The sequence below is a fragment of the Capra hircus genome, chromosome 15 (genome assembly GCF_001704415.2).
Source record: "Capra hircus breed San Clemente chromosome 15, ASM170441v1, whole genome shotgun sequence".
Lineage (NCBI taxonomy): Eukaryota > Metazoa > Chordata > Mammalia > Artiodactyla > Bovidae > Capra > Capra hircus.
This window is the reverse complement of record NC_030822.1, coordinates 28,806,047-28,826,094: the sequence shown is the minus strand read 5'-3', so window position 1 is coordinate 28,826,094 and position 20,048 is coordinate 28,806,047. Positions and strand designations below refer to the sequence as shown.

The 20,048-nt window shown below is 43.2% G+C and overlaps 1 protein-coding gene across 3 annotated transcripts in view; it reads right to left on the bottom strand.

The window, feature by feature from the left end:
- The window catches only part of XRRA1 (X-ray radiation resistance associated 1), a 68,355-nt gene that overhangs the window by 48,112 nt on the left and 195 nt on the right, over window positions 1-20,048 (bottom strand). For 2 of the 3 annotated variants that reach the window (XM_018059344.1, XM_018059346.1), the window contains exons 2-5: window positions 13,086-13,153; window positions 11,034-11,131; window positions 4,930-5,114; window positions 452-523 (exon numbers count right to left, since the gene is read on the bottom strand). In XM_018059344.1, coding sequence (XP_017914833.1) covers window positions 452-523; window positions 4,930-5,114; window positions 11,034-11,127 — 351 coding nt within the window. In that variant the 5' untranslated portion in view covers window positions 11,128-11,131; window positions 13,086-13,153. The remainder of the gene's footprint in view (window positions 1-451; window positions 524-4,929; window positions 5,115-11,033; window positions 11,132-13,085; window positions 13,154-20,048) is intronic. The other variant, XM_018059345.1, reaches the window with a different exon arrangement.

The window sequence follows — 20,048 nt, the reverse complement described above, 5'->3', positions numbered from 1 at the left end:
CAGGGGGCACGGGTTCGATAGCTGCTCTGGAAAGACCCAGCATGCCATGTTAAAAAAAAAAAAAAAACCACCAGTTATCAGCATCTTGGGAGAACCAATACCATTCCTGGCACTGAAACCTGAGAGAAATTTCTCCTGTAGGCTCTTCTGATGGAAACTCTCTGCACATAATGAATCATACCCCAATAAAATTCTATGCACATTCAACCACTTCCATAACGTTATTCATTTCCTTCAGCTCACCTCACATGGGATAATGGCAATACCAAATCTATAGCAAAAGACAGTGTCTGTGAATGTTGTTTCCACCCAGCAAGTCCCTGTGTGACTCTCCTCCTTCCTATGCCCAGATTCCCAGTTCCCAGAGACTCTGAAAGTTATGATGGTCAATCAGACAGGAGCCACCTCAGGTGTAGCTCACCACAATTACACCTCTGGTGGCTAGCTGTACCTTGGAGAACTTCAGGCCGCTCACGTTAATGTTGCAGAGGTCTGATGGATCCTTCACACAGTGGTGCTTCAGCTGCAACACAATACAAAGAATCAGCACTCAAGGCCCCAGCAAAGCTCATATAATTGGCCAAGACAACAAATGACTCCCTGGTGAGGAGGGCAGCCTGGTACAGTGGAAGAACAGGCTTTGGAGCTGCTCAGAATCAAGCTGCCACCTCGGCTCTCCCATCTCTGTTTCTCGTATGTAAGATAGGGGTGGAAACATAGACTTTATGGGGCTCTTAGAAGGCCGCATTCCTCTCTGTTCCTTCTCTGTCTTTTAAGAGCTCCACTTCCTCTAACTGGTTCTTAGAATAAAATCTTTATTTCTGGGGCATTACCAAAACACTTGTCATAACTTTTGTGTTTCCTCATCCATTCATTTATTCGCCAAATATTTATGTACTACTTTGGGCCAGCAGTACTTTGGGCCATGTGTCATGCTAAATATATCAAGAAACTTTCTCCTGGGACTTCTCTCGTGGTCCATTGATTAAGACTCTGTATTTCCAATGCAAAGGGTGCAGGTTTGATCCCTGGCTGTGGAACTAAAGAGCCTATAGGCCACTCAGTGTGGCAAAAAAAAAAAAAGGACTTTCTCCTAATCCTAACTAAACTCTTTGACATAAGGGAATATATGTCTTCATAAATGAGAAAAATAAGGCTAAGAGAGAGAAAATGACTTCCCTAAGGTTCCACAGCCAATAAGTGATGGACCTATGATTTGAATCCAAATCTGTAATTACTAAACACTGTGCTCTTAGGACTACCATATATTGTCCTTCACAATTAAAAGGTAGAAGAAAAATCTCAACTTTGAAGTTGCTATTTCTATTTAACCAAACCTCATTCCTTCTTTCAGTTAATCATTTAGTTATGGTGCCTTTTATGGTTAGGCATGGAACTGGGAACTTAAAAGACAACAAAGAAAAGCAGAAGTATTTCATGCCTTCATAAAGCTTAAAACTGCATGGAAGCCAATGAGCAAGCAAGTATTTACAAATACAGTAAGTATTTTAAAGGAGAAATTCAAGAAGCCACTGGGAGACAGTAATGGGAGATCCTTATCTTAGTGTAGAAGTGAGGAAGTACCTATTTGAGGAATAGTTCAGCCGATACCTTAAGTGCTAAGTATGAGCTGGTCCCATGAGAGTGGGTGGCAGGGTTTGTAAATGCTATTAAGGCAAATGAAAGCAAGGCTTTTCTGAGAGGATGAAAAACAGGTAGGTAAGGTTATGGACGCACTCATTAGATCGTACGGATTCATGGTGGCTCTGCAAAGGACTGTGGATTTTAGCCCACAGTCAATGGAAAGCTGTCAAGAGGTTTTTTGGCAGAGGGCTGATGGCAATTTTACAAAAACTGCTGTATCTGACATACATAGAGGATGAGAAGAAAGAAAAGGGTGGAGAGAAACCACTATACCAGACATTGTTAGCTCATTTCTCTAGAGCCACTTCTCTACTTCTCATTGTGAAAGAACCCAATATCATTCACATTTCTCTAACTAGATGTATCCTTCAACCCCCGCTCTACAGGCTAAGTCAGTTCAGTTCAGTCGCTCAGTTGTGTCCAACTCTGTGATCTCATGGACTGCTGCAGTCAGGCTTCCCTGTCCATCACCAATGCCTGGAGCTTGCTCAAACTCATTTCCATTGAGTTGGTGATGCCATCCAACCATCTCGTCCTCGGTCGCCCCCTTTTCCTCTTGCCTTCAATCTTTCCCAGCATCAGGGTCTTTTCCAATGAGTCGGCTCTTCGAATCATGTGGCCAAAGTATTGGAGCTTCAGCTTCAGCATCAGTCCTTCCAATGAGTAGTTCATCAACCAGGGATCAAACTCACATCCCCTGCACTGGAAGGCAGTTTCTTAACCCTGGACCACCAGGGAAGTCCCTCTAACAATTTGTTTTTCTTCCAGTTTTATTGAAATATAATTGTCATGTAGCACGATATTAGTTTGTGTACAGCATTGTGATTTGACTTACATACATTAGGAAATGATAATCACAGTAGGTTTAGTAAACATCCATCATCTCATTTAGACACAAAATTAAAGAAATAGAAAATTTCTTATGGTGAGAACTCTTAGGATTTTATACTCTTAATTTTCATATATGACATAGAGCAACATTAATTATATTTATCATGTTGCATATTACATTCTTCTGTGGGAAGAAATGGCAACCCACTCCACTATTCTTGCCTGGGAAATCCCATGGACAGTGAGCCTGGCAGGCTGCAGTCCATGGGGTCTCAAAGAGTCAGACAGGACTCAGTGACTGAGCATGCATATTACATTCCTAGTACCTCTTTATCTTATAACTGGAAGTTCAAATCTTTTAAAAAATGTTTTATTGAAGTATAGTTGATTCACAATGTTGTTAATTACTGCTGTACAGCAAAGTGATTCAGTTATATATACGTTCTTTTTCTTATGTCCTTTCCCTTTATGGTTTATCATAGGATAGTGAATATATAACTAGTGACATATTGTTATCACTAATCACATAACATAATATGATGTTATATGATATATCCATCTCTGCTAACCCCAAGGTCCCACTCCATCCCTCTTCCAACCCCCTCCCCCTGACAACCACAGATCTGTTCTTACTCTCTGTGTCCCACTCATTAGATCGTGCGGATTCATGGTGGCTCTGCAAAGGATTGTGGATTTTAGCCCACAGTCAATGGAAAGCTGTCAAGAGGTTTTTTGGCAGAGGGCTGATGGCAATTTTACAAAAACTGCTGTATCTGACACACATAGAGAATGAGAAGAAAGAAAAGGGTGGAGAGAAACCATTATACCAGACATTGTTAGCTCATTTCTCTAGAGCCACTTCTCTACTTCTCATTGTGAAAGAACCCAATATCATTCACATTTCTCTAACTAGATGTATCCTTCAACCCCCGCTCTACAGGCTAAGTCTTGACTTTCTCTAATCCAAGCAAGGTGGTCATGGTCCCCTAACCAGTGACTGCTGGGACTTGTGATATATGTTTGGCCAATGAGATGCAGGCTGCTGGAGATAGGAGGCCAGTTCTGGGAAGCTGCTTATATTTAAAAATCAATATAAGACAGTGACGTTCCCTTTTCTACCTCTGGATGTTATGCTTTAAATGTGATGACCAGAGTTTCACAGTCATCTCAGAATTGTAACAAGTGATCTCAATGTGGATATGTTGAAATGCTGAAAATAAAGGGGAAAAGAAGAGCACTATGGGAAGTGGTTCTGCCCCTTCTCAGTACTACCGCTTCAATCTTCCTCATCCCTAATGAGAAGTGGACCTGATAATTAAAGAAAGGCCACAGTATTCTGCAAAAAGCCTATGCTACCCACCTTGAGGTGAGATGCCTCCTTAAAGTTCTCTTTCAACATTTGATCTGTGCAGGAACCATAAGCAGAGTCTGGGAACTAAGTAAGCTGCCAGGGAGTTCTTCTTGGGAAGCTATGAGCATTGGACCGCACATTAATACTGGTTTACAAAATAGGTCTTTCTGTGTAAAGCCACTGAGGCATTGCACAGAGTAAATAAAAATTACCATCCCAGTCCTCATTGTAAAGCCTGACCCAGACACTAGGTATATCTAGTTGGCATCCTTGGCTTTCAGCCAGACACTAAACCCCAAGGACAAAGGGAGTGGTGGTGTGTGAGGCTCCCTAGTTCCCCCGCTCCTACAGAGTCTCCCCAGAGCACAATAGAAGCCTTTACACCCTACTATGTGCTGGAATAGTGGTGGTGGTTTAGTTGCTAAGTTGCATCCGACTCTTGTGACCCTATGGACTGTGGCCTGCCAGGCTCCTCTGTCCATGGGATTTCCCAAGCAAGAATACTGGAGTGGGTTGCCATTTCTTTCTCCAGGGGATACTCCTGACCCAGGGATCGAATCCAGGTCTACTGTATTGCAGGCAGCTTCTTTACCAACTGAGCCAGTAGGGTGCTGGAATAGGATTTTTAAATTTACTGTTTACCTTGACCTACTGCTTTGTCTCTCTGGCTCAATGAAGACTTTTTACCTGATAAAATGTAAAGGCATAGGCTTTACAGTCAATAGACCAGAGTTTTAATTCTGAATAGTTCTAATCCAGGGTAAACTAGAGTCCTCATTACTAGCTGAGGAACTTCAGCCAAGGCACATTACTTCTGGGGGCCTCAGTTTTCTCATTTGCACAATGGCAACAATATAACAGGGATGATAACACCTAACTCACAAAGTAGATGTAAAGAAAACTTCACATATAAAGAAAGCTCTGGGTCCCTTCAGCATCTTGGCTACACTCCATTTGCCAAGCGCATTAGAATAGTTTGGGATGGATGGGAGGTAACCGTACCAGAGAAAAGCAGGGCAAGGCCTTGCCACCGCCCCCCACCCTCCAACCGAGACAGTCGTCAACTGGTGCTGCCAGCCCTTCCAGAATGCATTCACTCTCACCAGAAAAGCCAGGTCCAGCGCCTGTCCAGGAGTGTCCGACCGGTTTTCCTGTCGAGACCCTTTCTTCCCTCCAACCTCAAAAGAAACCTTCTGGCCTTCCTGACCTTCAGCTGTTGTCTCAGCCACATTCTTGGGCTTCTTCTTGAGGCTACCTTTCCGAGCCACTAGCCAGTGTCCTCGGCCTGCTGAAAAGATGAGAACAGTGAAAAGATGAGAACAGGAGTAAACTCCTTCAAAGCCAAAACTAGTGCCCTTCCAGAATGTTTATCTTTAATGCAAAAATGAAAATTAGCTCCTCTTTACCTAATATGCACCAGATACTGTGCCACAACTGGGATTGTGGGAGGCAGGTGAACGTCTATATACCTGTCTTATTTAATTGGCCTCCAAACCCAATGAAACATGCTACTGCCCCTGTTTTACAGACAAAAAGGCAAAGACTCAAAAGTGTAGAATGACTTGCCCAGTTCTTTCCTCCACATTTTTGCCTTTGAACTCTTAACGGTTCATTCATGATTGCAGATAAAGTATTTCCTATTCTGTGAAGCCTTCCCTGACTATCCTCAGTTAAGCAGATCCTTTTTTCCTGGGCCAGCTAGTTACTGCACCATTTGTTATCTCTTGGGTAAAGTCCATTGTGTGACACCAACTCAATGGGTTCCATCTTCCTGGACCTTACCCTGAATTCTATCGTTACAAGGCAAAGGTCATGTTAGGAGCTCAGGATAAAAAAAAAATCAAAGGACAGCTGCCATTTTAAAAAGACTCAATAATACATGTCCACTGTAGAAAGAACTAGAAATTGTACACAAGTAAAGTGAATATGAGGTTCACTACTAAGCCTATCCAATAAAAACTGTGACAACATTCTAGAACCTGTTCTCTCCTTCATCAGTAATTTATTCATTTAACATTAGGGAAACTGGGTGAAGACTGTATAGGAACTCTGTTTTATTTTTACAGCTTTTCTTTAAGTCTAAAATTATCCCCAAATGAAAATTTACAGGTGGGGGGAAACCTTCCTAGGGACAGATACTGGTCATTGTTCACTCTTCATTGTTCAATATCTATCATTGTTCACTTGTTTATTGCCTATCTTGCAGTCTAGAATGAAAGCTCCATGAGAATACAGGCTCTGATTCATTCATCTCAATGTTCCCTAGGCCTACACAGAGCTTACCGCACTGAGTGTAGCTGAATGAACCCTGAGCCACAGCTCCCACCCACAATCATCCATTCAGACCTTTTCTGAGCACTGACTTTGTGGCAGGAGTTGGGGCTATAAAGAATATGACTGAGGATTCAAAGGTGCTCAATAAATGTAAAGAGTGCTGTGAAGCCTAGAGTGGGGAGCTACCAGCCTAGGGGATGAGCTGGGTCTTGTATGTTGAAAGTTGACCAGGTGAAGAGGGAAAAACTAAGTAGCCTGGGCAGAGAAAAGGGCACAAAAAGTACTCAGAGGCATGAAAGATTGGGACTGCGAAGAGCAGCACAGAGCTGTGGGGACCAGCTTGGTGCCTCTGACCACTGTTTCCCTGCCACATAGCCCATTCCCCGCCTCAGGTGCTTGCCTTGGCTCACCGGAGTACTGCTACTAATCCTGGCTCTTGGATGCTGCTTCTGCCCTATGCCTGATGTGAGCCAGTCCCTATTCCCACCCAGGGCCCGACAGCCCGGGCACTCATTTCCCAGGGCTGCCCTCACCTAGCACATGGACCTTTGTCCTATCCCAGCAGTCCAAACTCTTGAACACTCCAGCCTGAGCTGGTGCCAAAACTGCCCACACACCCAGGAAGGAATGTGTCGGGAGATGGACATGAAGGAAAAGAGATGAGGCTTAGGAGGTCAGCAGAGTTAGATCTGAAAGGTCTTGAGGGTCAGAATAAGGAGTGTCGGTTCTAATGTGGTAGGCTTTTAGCAGAAAGAGTATCTGTCCATAGGAAGGTTTCCCCACACCTGTAAATTTCATTTGGGGATAATTTTAGACTTCCAGAAAAGCTGTAAAAGTAACACAGAGCTCCTGTACAGCCTTCACCCAGTTTCCCGAATGGCAACATCGTATATAATCATAGTGCAATGGCTGAAGCCAAGAAATTAGCAATGGCATAATATTAGTAATTTAATCTACAGCCTTTATTTGACTTTCATCAGTTTTCTCACTAATGCTCTCTTTCTGTTCCAGGGTCCTATCCAAGAACTCACATTTCATTTAGCTGTCACATCACCTTCGTCTCCCCTAATCCGTGACAGTTTTGCAGTTTTTATTTTTCTTGTGTGATCCTCACACTTTTGAAGAGTACTAATCAACAGTCAATTGCTTTAAAAGACGTCTCGCAATTTGAGTTTGTTTGATTTTTTCCCCCCCATAATTTAGACTAAAGGCCTTGCAGTTTGGCAAGAAGTGGTGCTGTGACCTCCTAAGCACAACATATCAGAGCACACATGATGCCAATTATGTCTTATTACTGGTGATGTTAATTTTGATCACTCAGCCAAGGTGGTGTCAGCTTAGTTACTCTACTAAGAAGTCCCTTTGAAATTAATAAAGACAGCCCAAGACTATACAAATAACCTGTTTTTCATCATACTTTAACCCATGAATTCTAGCATCTATGATGGTTAATTTCATGTGTCAACTTGGCTGGGCTATGGTAAGCAGTTAGTCAATCAAATACCAATCTAGGTGTTTCTGACAACCAGTTGTCTTTAAGTACCTGAAACAATCCATGGATAATGTGTGGGCCTTACCCATTCACCTGAGACCTTAAAAACAAAAAAACAGGCTTCCCAAAGGAAGAAGAAATTTTGCCTTAAGACTGCAGCATGAGCATGAAAACCTGAGTTTTCAGCCTGCCTGTCCTACAGATTTCAGACTTGCCAGCCTCCACATTTCATAAACCAATTCCTTGAAATATATAATTTATCTGTGTGTTTGTCCACATATATATACACATATATGTATATGAAAACAAAACATGCAGGATATACATACAGAGAGACACACATATTCTACTGGTTCTATTTCTCTAAAGAACATTGTAGAGCTTCTTGCCTGTAAAGATTATTATTGTGATGTTTTGATAGTGATTTTCTATTTCCTTCATTCATTCTACATTTATTAACTAGAATTCTATTGTAAGGAAGAGCTGCTCTTCCCCCCCCACTTATTTATGTAATCAGAGTTTAATTATATTGTATGAGATCATGACTGTATATTAAAACTTATTCTACAGATTACAACCCAATTTTACCTTTATTTATTTTGCTGTTCATACTGCTCCAGCTTTGCCCACTGGGCATTCCCTCAGGTTGGCACCTATGTCCTTTCAAACTGCCACCATTGTTTTTCTGAGCACTGCTTTATTTTCTGGCTCAAAGTGTATTTTCTCCTGACTCAGCCCTAGAAACAACTTTTTGCCTGAGAAGCCCTGGCTTCTTTTATTGGAGAATGGTATTTAGAAACCAACACTAAGGTGCCAAGCATCCCTTTGCAACTGAGGTATTATCGCCCTCCATGGGCCAGGAAATATACATATGTATACTAACACATGAAGATATATACAGCTATATTTATTTCTCTGTCCATCTATGTGTGTGTGAGGGAGTGTGGGTGTGAAATCAGGAGTTCTTACTGACAGCTCCACAGGAAGGTTTTAAACAACTAGGTGGCCAAAGAAGGTCCTATGTGAAAAGAAAAATCACTCAAGAGAAGTGGGGAGGACAAGCTGAAGGAGAAGGTTCTTCCACTGTACATGGTTCTTCCATGTACAGACTGAGCAGCAAGCCACTCCATCCAGGGTAAGCTAGAAGTACTTTTCCCTTGCTCTACACTTTCAAAGCAATAAATTAAATCCAGTGAAACCACACTTCTCAGCAGTGTTCCATGTGCAAGACTCTGCTCAGCATTAGGAGGGGTCCCAGCCCCAGGGGAGTCTTTAATTAGATAAATGGTTGAAAAACTATTTAGCAGAGTCAAGTTTAAGCCACTTTATTTAGGAGCTAGGCAGAATATGACTATACATCAAACAAGAAACACAGAAAGGAAGATGGCTCACAAGAGAGGATGGGCACTGAGGGCTGGAGTAGCTGGACACGGCTTATTGGAAGATGTGGGAGACAAGCTGAGCCAGTGGGATGGGAGGAGTCTGGACAACTGGAATGAGAGCTGGAACATTCCAGGCAAATGGTTAAAAACTATGTGAATAGAGAACAGACTCATGGACATGGGGAGAGGGGAGGAGAGGGTGAGATGTATGGAGAGAGTAACACGGAAACTTACATTACCATATATAAAAGAGACAGCCAACAGGAATTTGCTGTATGTCTCAGGAAACTCAAACAGGGGCTCTGTACCAACCTAGAGGGGTGGGATGGGGAGGGAGATGGGAGGGAGGTTCAAGAGGGAGGGGATATATGTATACCTATGGCTGATTCATGTTGAGGTTGGACAGAAAACAACAAAATTCTATAAAGCAATTATCCTTCAATTAAAAAATAAGCAATTAAAAAAAAAGCTATGTCAAAATAGAACACTATGAAACAGGGCATAAATCAAGGCATGGGGTAGAACGGAAAGGTAAAGGAACAGCAGTGAGAATTCACTGAACAGATGAGAACACTGTGGTGTACATTAGAAGGTTCCCTGAGAACCTTTGTACACTGTCAGTGGGCATGGAAACTGGTGCAGCCACAGCGGAAAACATTATGGAGGTTCCTCAAAAAATTAAAAATAGCATGACCATATGATCCAGAAATTCCTCTCCTGGGTGTATATCCACAAAAGACAAAGTCACTGGGCGTCCTTTGTAGCTCAGTGGTAAAGAATCTACCTCCTGGTGCAGGAGACACCAGTTCGATCCCTGGTCTGGGAGGATCCCACATGCCATGGAGCAACTAAGCCCATGCGCCGTAACTATTGAGTCTGTGCTCTAGAGCCTGGGAACCACAGCTACTGAGCCCATGAGCTGCAGCTACGGAAGCCCACATGCTCTAGAACTCGTGCTCCACGACAAGAGAAGCTGCTGCAATGAGAAGCTCACACACTGCAACAAAGAGCAGCTGCTACGCACTGCAACTAGAGAAAAGTCCGAGCAGCAACAAAGACTCAGCACAGCCAAAAATAAACAAATAACTTAAAAAAATAAATTTAAAAAAGCAATTGGTAACCAAAGTTACCAATTCAAAAACATACCCCAGTGTTCAAAGCAGCATTATTTGCAGCAGCCCAAGACATGGAAACAACCTAAGCGTCTATCAACAGATGAACAGATAAAATCTGTGGGACATATATACAATGGGGTACTACTTAACCATTAAAAAGGAATTTTGCCATTTGCAACAACATGGATGGACCCCGAGGGCATTATATTAAGTGAAATAAGTCAGACAGAGAAAGAGAAAAACTGCCCATATAAGATATTGCTTATAGCTAGATTCTAAAGAATACAACAAACTAGTGAATAAAAAAATTGAAGAAGCAGACTCACAGACACAGAGAACTAGTGGTTCCAAGCAGAGAAGAGGGATGGAGGGGCCATGTAGGGATGGGAGGTACAAACTCCTGGGTGTAAGTTAGGCTCAAGGATGTACTGTATAACATGGGGAATATAGCCAATATCTTGTAATAACTGTAAATGAAAAGTAATCTTGAACAATTGTGTAAAAATAAGACATTTTAAACAGATACATGTTTAAAACAGATACGTGTTAGTTGCTCAGTCATGTCAGACTCTTTGCGAGCCCATGGACTGTAGCCCACCAGGCTCCTCTGTCCATGGAATTCTCCAGGCAAGAATACTAGAGTGGGTTGCCATGCCCTTCTCCAGGGGATCTTCCCAACCCAGGGATCGAACCCAGGTCTCCTGCATTGCAGGCAGATTCTTTACTGTTTGAGCTACCTGGTAAGCCCAAATACATACATAAATAGGACAAAAAAAAATTAGACTCTCTGAGGCTGCTGGGGGGAAGATGGATTAGAAGGGAAGGAACAGGATGGGGCAGGGAACATTAGTGAATGGGTTGAAGAGGAAGACATGGGTGTTAGAGACATTCTGAAGCAGGTGCTGGGTGTGAGGCAAAGGTTCTGATTTGAGAAGTCACCTGACCTTCCTCTGGCATCCGAAGCAGGCTTTTGGCTGGAAAGCAGTTGCTCAGGTGAGGCTTCCCATCATCCAGCTTGTAGAGTCCTGTGGAGGCCATGACCCTAAAAGCCAAGCACGGAAAATAGGAAGTGAGGAGTGAGGAGGGGCAGGGCTGCTCTCACCCCAACACAGCCTAGGAGCCCACCAGGACCACCCCCAACACACACCCTCTCTCTGAGGCCCTACAGATCCATGTCTTTGTTCTTAGTGTTCCTTTGGCACAAAACAGCTCTTCTATCTTGTACATCTCACTGATCTCATGCTTTAAGATTAGGCTCCCATTCCACTTCCTTTAGGAAAAGAAATTTCTAATCGAAGATCTAAATTCTTTAAACCTTGAGCTCTTAGAGACTGAGATTTTTCTTTAAAGGGATTCAGTAATTCCTAAACCTGCTTTGGGATAGCTTTAGACAATTTGGGGTAGCAGAGGTTTAGGAACCTTTAAGACCCTGGCCAGGGGGAAGGAGACCCTGGCAAGAAGGTAGGACCCTAAGATGGAGGGTCTGGGAAGATTCAGTTCATGGGAGGAGCAGAGTAGAGAGCTGGGATCAGGTGTCCTGGGAAAATGTTTCCCAGAAGAGAAACATATGACAAGGAGATGGGTGCAACAGGAAGGGGTAACAATTTTACAGACAGGGACTTAAGTTTGAGGCTAGTTTCTACCACTGAGCTCAGTGACCCTGGGCAAATCACTTTACCTCTTTGTGCCTCAGATTTCTCAAATATAATATGAGGATTAAACCTGTGCCTCAGAGAACTGTTCTAAGAATTAAATGAGGTAATAGAGAAAAAAAAGCTTCTTTCTAGACTCAATCCAGATGCCATCCCTTCCATAAAACCTTCACTGAAACTTCCAGAGGTAAATAACTGCTGCTTTAGCTAAACTCTGGCATGTTTCTTCTGTACATCTTTTGTGGTTGGAACCCCTTCTACCTCGTGAGATTACTAACAATCATAAAGGGACTCTTTTAATGGTCTCTGAACCTGAAAGTCTCGAAACACGTCCAATTCACTGTCTCTCTTCTACTTTTGGAAAGCTCACAGGAAACACTCAATAAACAAGTGTGAGTCAAATGAAGGATACAGTGGTCCTCCCAAGGCCCAGAGATTTTTTTTTTTTTTTTGGCCCAGAGATTTTTAATACATATTTCTAATCTCCCTAATTAGGCTCTGAGGAAGGACAGCATCTATGATGCTCATCTCTTCACTCCCAGCATCTAACACCTGGCACATAATAGACTCCACCTATGGAATGAATGGGAGAAGGCAATGGCATCACACTCCAGTACTGTTGCCTGGAAAATCCCAAGGACGGAGGAGCGTGGTAGGCTGCAGTCCATGGGGTCGCTAGGAGTCAGACACGACTGAGGGACTTCACTTTCACTTTTCACTTTCATGCATTGGAGAAGGAAATGGCAACCCACTCCAGTGTTCTTGCCTGGAGAATCCCAGGGACGGGGAGCCTGGTGGGCTGCTGTCTCTGGGGTCGCACAGAGTCGGATACTACTGAAGCGACTTAGCAGCAGCAGCAGCATGGAATGAATGAGTGATCTTGTTATCTCCTCTGGTTCAACACAGGGCACTGTGAATTTCCTGATCCCTGCCACCCTGAAAAAGGTTGGAGATCCTTTCCATGTATTTCCACGATACTCCCTACTTCTCCTAGTATAATACTTATCACTTTGTTATAATTTTTATTCCCTTACCAACTTCCCACCTGCTATGCGGCCTATAATATCTATTTACCTATATAACCCCAGAGCCTAGCATAGAGCCTAGAACTCATTAAAAATGTGTTAGGAAGATGAAGGGATGAATGGATGACTGGATGGGGAAACACAGTCATGGAGTCAATCTGTCTTTCAGGAAATCCCTCTTGGGACTAACCACAATCTGGTAGATGGGTAAATGAATGAATGAATGAGTACACAGTTACCTGGGAAAGGTCAGAGATGACTGTGAGAACATTTCAATAACTTACAGAATATGATGACTTTAGTTCTGCATAGTACTTACTTGATCTTTGATCTTGGAAGAGACCTCTTGACTTCTTTTTTATTCTGTTTCTTCCCCTGTTTCTTCACCTATAAAATAGATATTGCACTTCTTCTTAGTCTGTCATTTAGATCTCTTTAACTTTCTCATTAATTATATCCTTCTGTGACACTTTGTTCCAAAATGTGTCTCGCCTGGGGCCTAGAAAAATGCCACAGGACTAAAGATTCCAGAAATAGAAAAGAAGACAGAGACATGGACAGGAAGATGTAAGAAGAAAATAATTTTATGACAACGAGGTGGGGCTCAGTTCAGTTCAGTTGCTCAGTCATGTGCGACTCTTTGCAATCACATGGACGGCAGCACGCGACACTTCCCCGTCCATCACCAACCGCCGGAGCTTACTCTAACTCCTGTCCATTGAGTCGGTGATGCCAAGCAACCATCTCATCCTGTCATTCCCTACTCCTCCCACCTTCAATCTTTCCCAGCATCAGGGTCTTTACAAATGAGTCAGTTCTTCGCATCAAGTGGCCAAAGTATTCAAGTTTCAGCTTCAACATCAGTCCTTCCAATGAATATTCAAGACTGATTTCCTTTAGGACGGACTGGTTGGATCTTCTTGCAGTTCAAGGGACTCTAAGAGCCTTCTCCAACACTACAGTTCAAAAGCATCAATTCTTCGGTGCTCAGCTTTCTTTATAGTCCAACTCTCACATCCATACATGACTACTGGAAAAACCATAGCTTTGACTAAACAGACCTTTGTTGGCAAAGTGATGTCTCTGCTTTTTAATATGCTGTCTAGGTTGGTCATAACATTTCTTCCAAAGAGCAAGCATCTTCTAATTTCATGGCTGCAGTCACTATTTGCAGTATTTTGGAGCCCCTCAAAATAAAATCTCTCACTGTTTCCATTGTTTCTCCATCTATTTGCCATGAAGTGATGGGACCAGATGCCATGATCTTAGTTTTCTGAATGTTGAGCATTAAGCCAACTCCTCTTTCACTTTCATCAAGAGGCTCTTTAGTTCTTCTTCACTGTCTGCCATAAATACAGGTGGTATCATCTGCATATCTGAGGTTATTGATATTTCTCCTGGCAATCTTGATTCCAGCTTGTGCTTCATCCAGTCCAGCATTTCTCATGATGTACTCTGCATATAAGTTAAATAAGCACAGTGACAATATACAGCTTTGACGTACTCCTTTTCCTATTTGGAACCAGTCTGTTGTTCCATGTCCAGTTCTAACTGTTGCTTTCTGACTTGCATACACAGTTCCCAGGAGGCAGGTAAAGTGGTCTGGTATTCCCATCTCTTGAAGAACTTCCCACAATTTGTTGTGGTCCACACAGTCAAAGACTTTGGCATAGTCAATAAAGCAAAAGTAGATGTTTTACTGGAATTCTCTTGCTTTTTTGATGATCCAGGGGATTTTGGCAATTTGGTCTCTGGTTCTTCTGCCTTTTCTAGATCCAGCTTGAACATATGGAAGTTCATGGTTCATGTACTGTTGAAGCCTGGCTTGGAGAATTTTGAGCATTACTTTACTAGCATGTGAGATGAGTGCAATTGTGTGGTTCAGTTCAGTTCAGTTCAGTTCAGTCGCTCAGTCGTGTCCGACTCTTTGCGACCCCATGAATCGCAGCGCGCCAGGCCTCCCTGTTCATCACCATCTCCCAGAGTTCACTCAGACTCATGTCCATCGAGTTGGTGATGCCACCCAGCCATCTCATCCTCGGTCGTCCCCTTCTCCTCCTGCCCCCAATCCCTCCCAGCATCACAGTCTTTTCCAATGAGTCAACTCTTTGCATGAGGTGGCCAAAGTACTGGAGTTTCAGCTTTAGCATCATTCCTTCCAAAGAAATCCCAGGGTTGATCTCCTTCAGAATGGACTGGTTGGATCTCTTTGCAGTCCAAGGGACTCTCAAGAGTCTTCTCCAACACCACAGTTCAAACGCATCAATTCTTCGGCGTGCAGCCTTCTTCACAGTCCCAACTGTCACATCCATATATGACCACAGGAAAAACCACAGCCTTGACTAGACGGACCTTAGTCGGCAAACTAATGTCTCTGCTTTTGAATATACTATCTAGGTTGGTCATAACTTTCCTTCCAAGGAGTAAGCGTCTTTTAATTTCATGGCTGCAATCACCATCTGCAGTGATTTTGGAGCCTCCCAAAATAAAGTATGACACTGTTTCTACTGTTTCCCCATCTATTTCCCATGAAGTGATGGGACCAGATGCCATGATCTTCGTTTTCTGAATGTTGAGGTTTAAACCAACTTTTTCACTCTCCTCTTTCACTTTCATTAAGAGGCTTTTTAGCTCCTCTTCACTTTCTGCCATAAGGGTGGTGTCATCTGCATATCTGAGGTTATTGATATTTCTCCCAGCAATCTTGATTCCAACTTGTGTTTCTTCCAGTCCAGCGTTTCTCATGATGTACTCTGCATATAAATTAGATAAGCAGGGTGACAATAAACAGCCTTGACGTACTCATTTTCCTATTTGGTACCAGTCTGTTGTTCCACGTCCAGTTCTAACTGTTGCTTCCTGACCTGCATACAGATTTCTCAAGAGGCAGGTCAGGTGGTCTGGTATTCCCATCTTTTTCAGAATTTTCCACAGTTTATTGTGATCCACACAGTCAAAGGCTTTGGCATAGTCAATAAAGCAGAAATAGATGTTTTTCTGGAACTCTCTTGCTTTTTCCATGATCCAGCGGATGTTGGCAATTTGATTTGAGCATTCTTTGGTATTGCCTTTCTTTGGGATTGGAATGAAAACTGACCTTTTCCAGTCCTATGGTACTGCTGAGTTTTCCAAGTTCGCTGGCATATTGAGCACAGCACTTTTACAGCATCATCTTTTAGGATTTGAAATACCTCAGCTGGAATTCCATCACCTCCACTAGCTTGTTCGTAGTGATGCTTGCCAAGACCCACTTGACTTCACATTCCAGGATTTCTGGTTCCAGGTGAGTGAGGACACCAATGTGGTTATCTGGGGTCATGAAACATCTTTTCGTACAGTTCTTCTGTGTATTCTTGCCACCTCTTAATATCTTCTGTTAGGTCCATACCATTTCTGTCCTTTATCAAGCCCATCTTTGCATGAAATATTCCTTGGTATCTCTAATTTTCTTGAAGAGATCTGTTGTCTTTCGGATTCTATTATATTCCTCTATTTCTTTGCATTGATCACTGAGGAAGGCTTTCTTATCTTTCCTTGCTATTCTTTGGAACTCTGCATTCAGATGGGTATATCTTTCCTTTTCTCCTTTGCCTTTCGCTTCTCCTTTCTCAGCTATTTGTAAGACCTCCTCAGACAACCATTTTACCTTTTTGCATTTCTTTATCTTGGAGATGGTCTTGATCATTGCCTTCTGTACAATATCACGAACTCCTGTCCATAGTTCTTCAGGCACTCTATCAGATCTAATCCCTTGAATCTATTTGTCATTTCCACTGTATAATCATAAGGGATTTGATTTAGGTCATAACGGAATGGTCTAGTGTTTTTTCCTCCTTTCTTCAATTTAAGTCTGAATTTGGCAATAAGGAGTTCATGATCTAAGCCACAGCAGCTTCCAGTCTTGTTTTTGCTGACTGTATAGAGCTTCTCCATCTTTGGCGGCAAAGAATATAATCAATCTGATTTCGGTATTGACTATCTGGTGATGTCCATGTGTAGTCATCACTTGTGTTGTTGGAAGATGGTGTTTGCTATGACCAGTGCATTCTCTTGGCAAAAATCTATTAGCCTTTGCCCTGCTTCATTCTGTACTCCAAGGCCAAATTTGCCTGTTACTCCAGGTGTTTCTTGACTTCCTACTTTTGCATCCAGTCCCCTATAATGAAAAGGACATCTTTTGGGGGTGTTAGTTCTAGGTCTTGTAGGTCTTCAGAAGAACTATTTAACTTCAGCTTCTTCAGCATTACTCGTCAGGGCATAGGTTTGGAACACTGTGATACTGAATGGTTTGCCTTGGAAACGAACAGAAATCATTCTGTCATTTTTGAGATTGCATCCAAGTACTGCATTTCGGACTCTTTTGTTGACTATAATGGCTACTACATTTCTTGTAAAGGATTCTTGCCCACAGTAGTAGATATAATCGTCATCTGAGTTAAATTCACCCATTACAGTCCATTTTAGTTCGCTGATTCCTAAAATGTCAATGCTTACTCTTGCCATCTCCTGTTTGACCACTTCCAATTTGCCTTGATTCATGAACCTAACATTCCAGGTTCCTATGCAATATTGTTCTTTACAGCATCGGACTTTAATTCCATCACCAGTCACATCCACAACAGGGTGTTATTTTTGCTTTGGCTCCATCTCTTCATCCTTTGTGGAGTTATTTCTCCACTGATCTCCAATAACATATTGGGTATCTACCTACCTGTGGAGTTCATCTCTCAGTATCATCTTTTTGCCTTTTCATACTGTTCATGGGGCGAGAATACTGAAGTGGTTTGTCATTCCCTTCTCTAATGGATCACATTTTGTCAGAACTCTCCACCATGACCCGTCCGTCTTGGTGGCCTGACATGGCATGGCTCATAGTTTCATTGAGTTACACAAGGCTGTGGTCCATGTGATCAAATTGGTTTGTTTTCTCTGGGGCTAGAGAGCTTAAATGGAGAAGGCAATGGCACCCCACTCCAGTCCTCTTGCCTGGGAAATCCCATGGACGGAGGAGCCTGGTAGGTTGCAGTCCAGGGGGTCGCAAAGAGTCAGACACAACTGAGGGACTTCACTTTCACTTTTCACTTTCATGCAATGGAGAAGGAAATGGCAACCCACTCCAGTGTTCTTGCCTGGAGAATTCCAGCAACGGTGGAGCCTGGTGGGCTGCCATCTCTGGGGTTGCACAGAGTCGGACACGACTAAAGTGACTTAGCAGACTTAGCAGCAGAGAGCTTAAATAGGAAGTGCAAATCACAAATTAGAAAGGAAAGGATCATTTATACCACCATTTACACAAAATAAACTTATGCATAACAAAAGCAGCAAAGACAAAACTTAAAGACACAACCTGGGAAAAGATATTCACTAAGTATCCTGGAAACTACAGTTTCCTATGAGGAATACCAGATGAGAAGGTGTGGACTTATGACTAATGTGTTAGGAAGGGCACATAACCCCCATGATACACTGTCTAGGAAGTAATTCCTAAGAAAAGTACGGCATTTACCTGTGTGATGGAAAAAAGAAAGACCAAGTTCCCGACTTAGAGGCTGCCTACCTAGTTAGTTTCAGCCACCTCTGGTCTCTATCTCAAATGTGAGCAGCTAATCTCAATCTGATGGTAGTGTCTCCCAGCTCCAAAATACACACACACACACACACACACAGACTAATGCTTCTCATCTACATTCAGTTCAGTTCAGTTGCTCAGTCATGTCCAACTCTTTGCGACCCCATTAATTGCAGCACCCCAGGCCTCCCTGTCCATCACCAACTCCTGGAGTTCACTCAGACTCATGTCCATTGAGTCAGTGATACCATCCAACCATCTCATCCTCTGTCGTCCCCTTCTCCTCCCACCCCCAATCCCTCCCAGCATCAGAGTCTTTTCCAATGAGTCAATTCTTCGCATGAGGTGGCCAATGTACTGGAGTTTCAGCTTTAGCATTATTCCTTCCAAAGAAATCCCAGGGCTAGTCTCCTTCAAAATGCATTGGTTGGATCTCCTTGCAGTCCAAGGGACTCTCAAGAGTCTTCTCCAACACCACAGTTCAAAAGCATTAATTCTTCAGCGCTCAGCTTTCTTCACAGTCCAACGCTTACATCCATACATGACCACTGGAAAAACCATAGCCTTGACTAGATGGACCTAGTACCTGGACAAACACCTCTTTGTACAGCAAAAAAATACTAATACAAATAAACTAGAAGGGACTAAAAATAACTGCATGCATGCACAGGTGGGGCCAGTGAAAGTGAAGTCGATCAGTCTTGTCTGACTCTTTGCCACCCCATGGACTGTAGCCCACCAGGCTCCTCCCTCCTTGGGATTCTCCAGGCAAGAGTACTGGAGTGGGTTGCCATTTCCTTCTCCAGGGGATCTTCCCGATGCAGGGATCAAACTTGGGTCTCTTGCATTCCAGGCAGACGCTTTAACCTCTGAGCCACCAGGGAAGCCCAAATTATGAACAATAACACATAACAAGGCCAAAATCCAACTGCCACTTCTGAGGTGCCAGGAGCAAAAGTAGGATACTGTGCGTGACTCCTGCACACAGCACCACAAAGGGTGTGGGCAGACCAAAGTAAGCCACTCGCCCACCTCACCCATTTGGCTCCCTACCCTCACCCCATTTAAGGGACCAGCTCACTCGCCACACCACCGCCCCCCCCCCCACACCTGTCTCTTGCTTTCCTCTCTGCTGCTGCAAGAGGAAAGTGAAAGTCGCTCAGTCGTGTCCGACTCTTTGCGACCCCATGGACTACACAGTCCGTGGAATTCTCCAGGCCAGAATACTGGAGTGGGTAGCCTTTCCCTTCTCCAGGGGATATTCCCGACCCAGGAATCGAACAGGGGTCTCCTGCAACTCAGGCGGATTCTTTACCAACTGAGCTATCAGGAAAGCCTGCTGCAAGTGGAGTCCCAATAAAATCTTGCCTGAATTCCTTGCCTGGCCTCTTATCAATTCCTATTGATTAGAGTCCAAGGACCCCTGGTGGTAACAAAGGGAGCATGGCACGGGTTCGATGACACAAACACCTGGCTGCTAATCTAGGTTCTGATACATGTTATCTGGCTTTGGTTAATTTCCTAAGTTTCCTCATCTAACTGTTTCGTCAGGGGACTAAAAGAGGATGGATATATAGGCACTTAAGACAGCGACTGGTAGGCAACAGGCACTCAGTGACTGTGAGTTCTCTTTATCACGAAAATAAGATGACAGTCACAGCTGACAGTCACCAGAAAACCAGTAAGTGCAGTAACAAGGCTAAAAAAGGATAA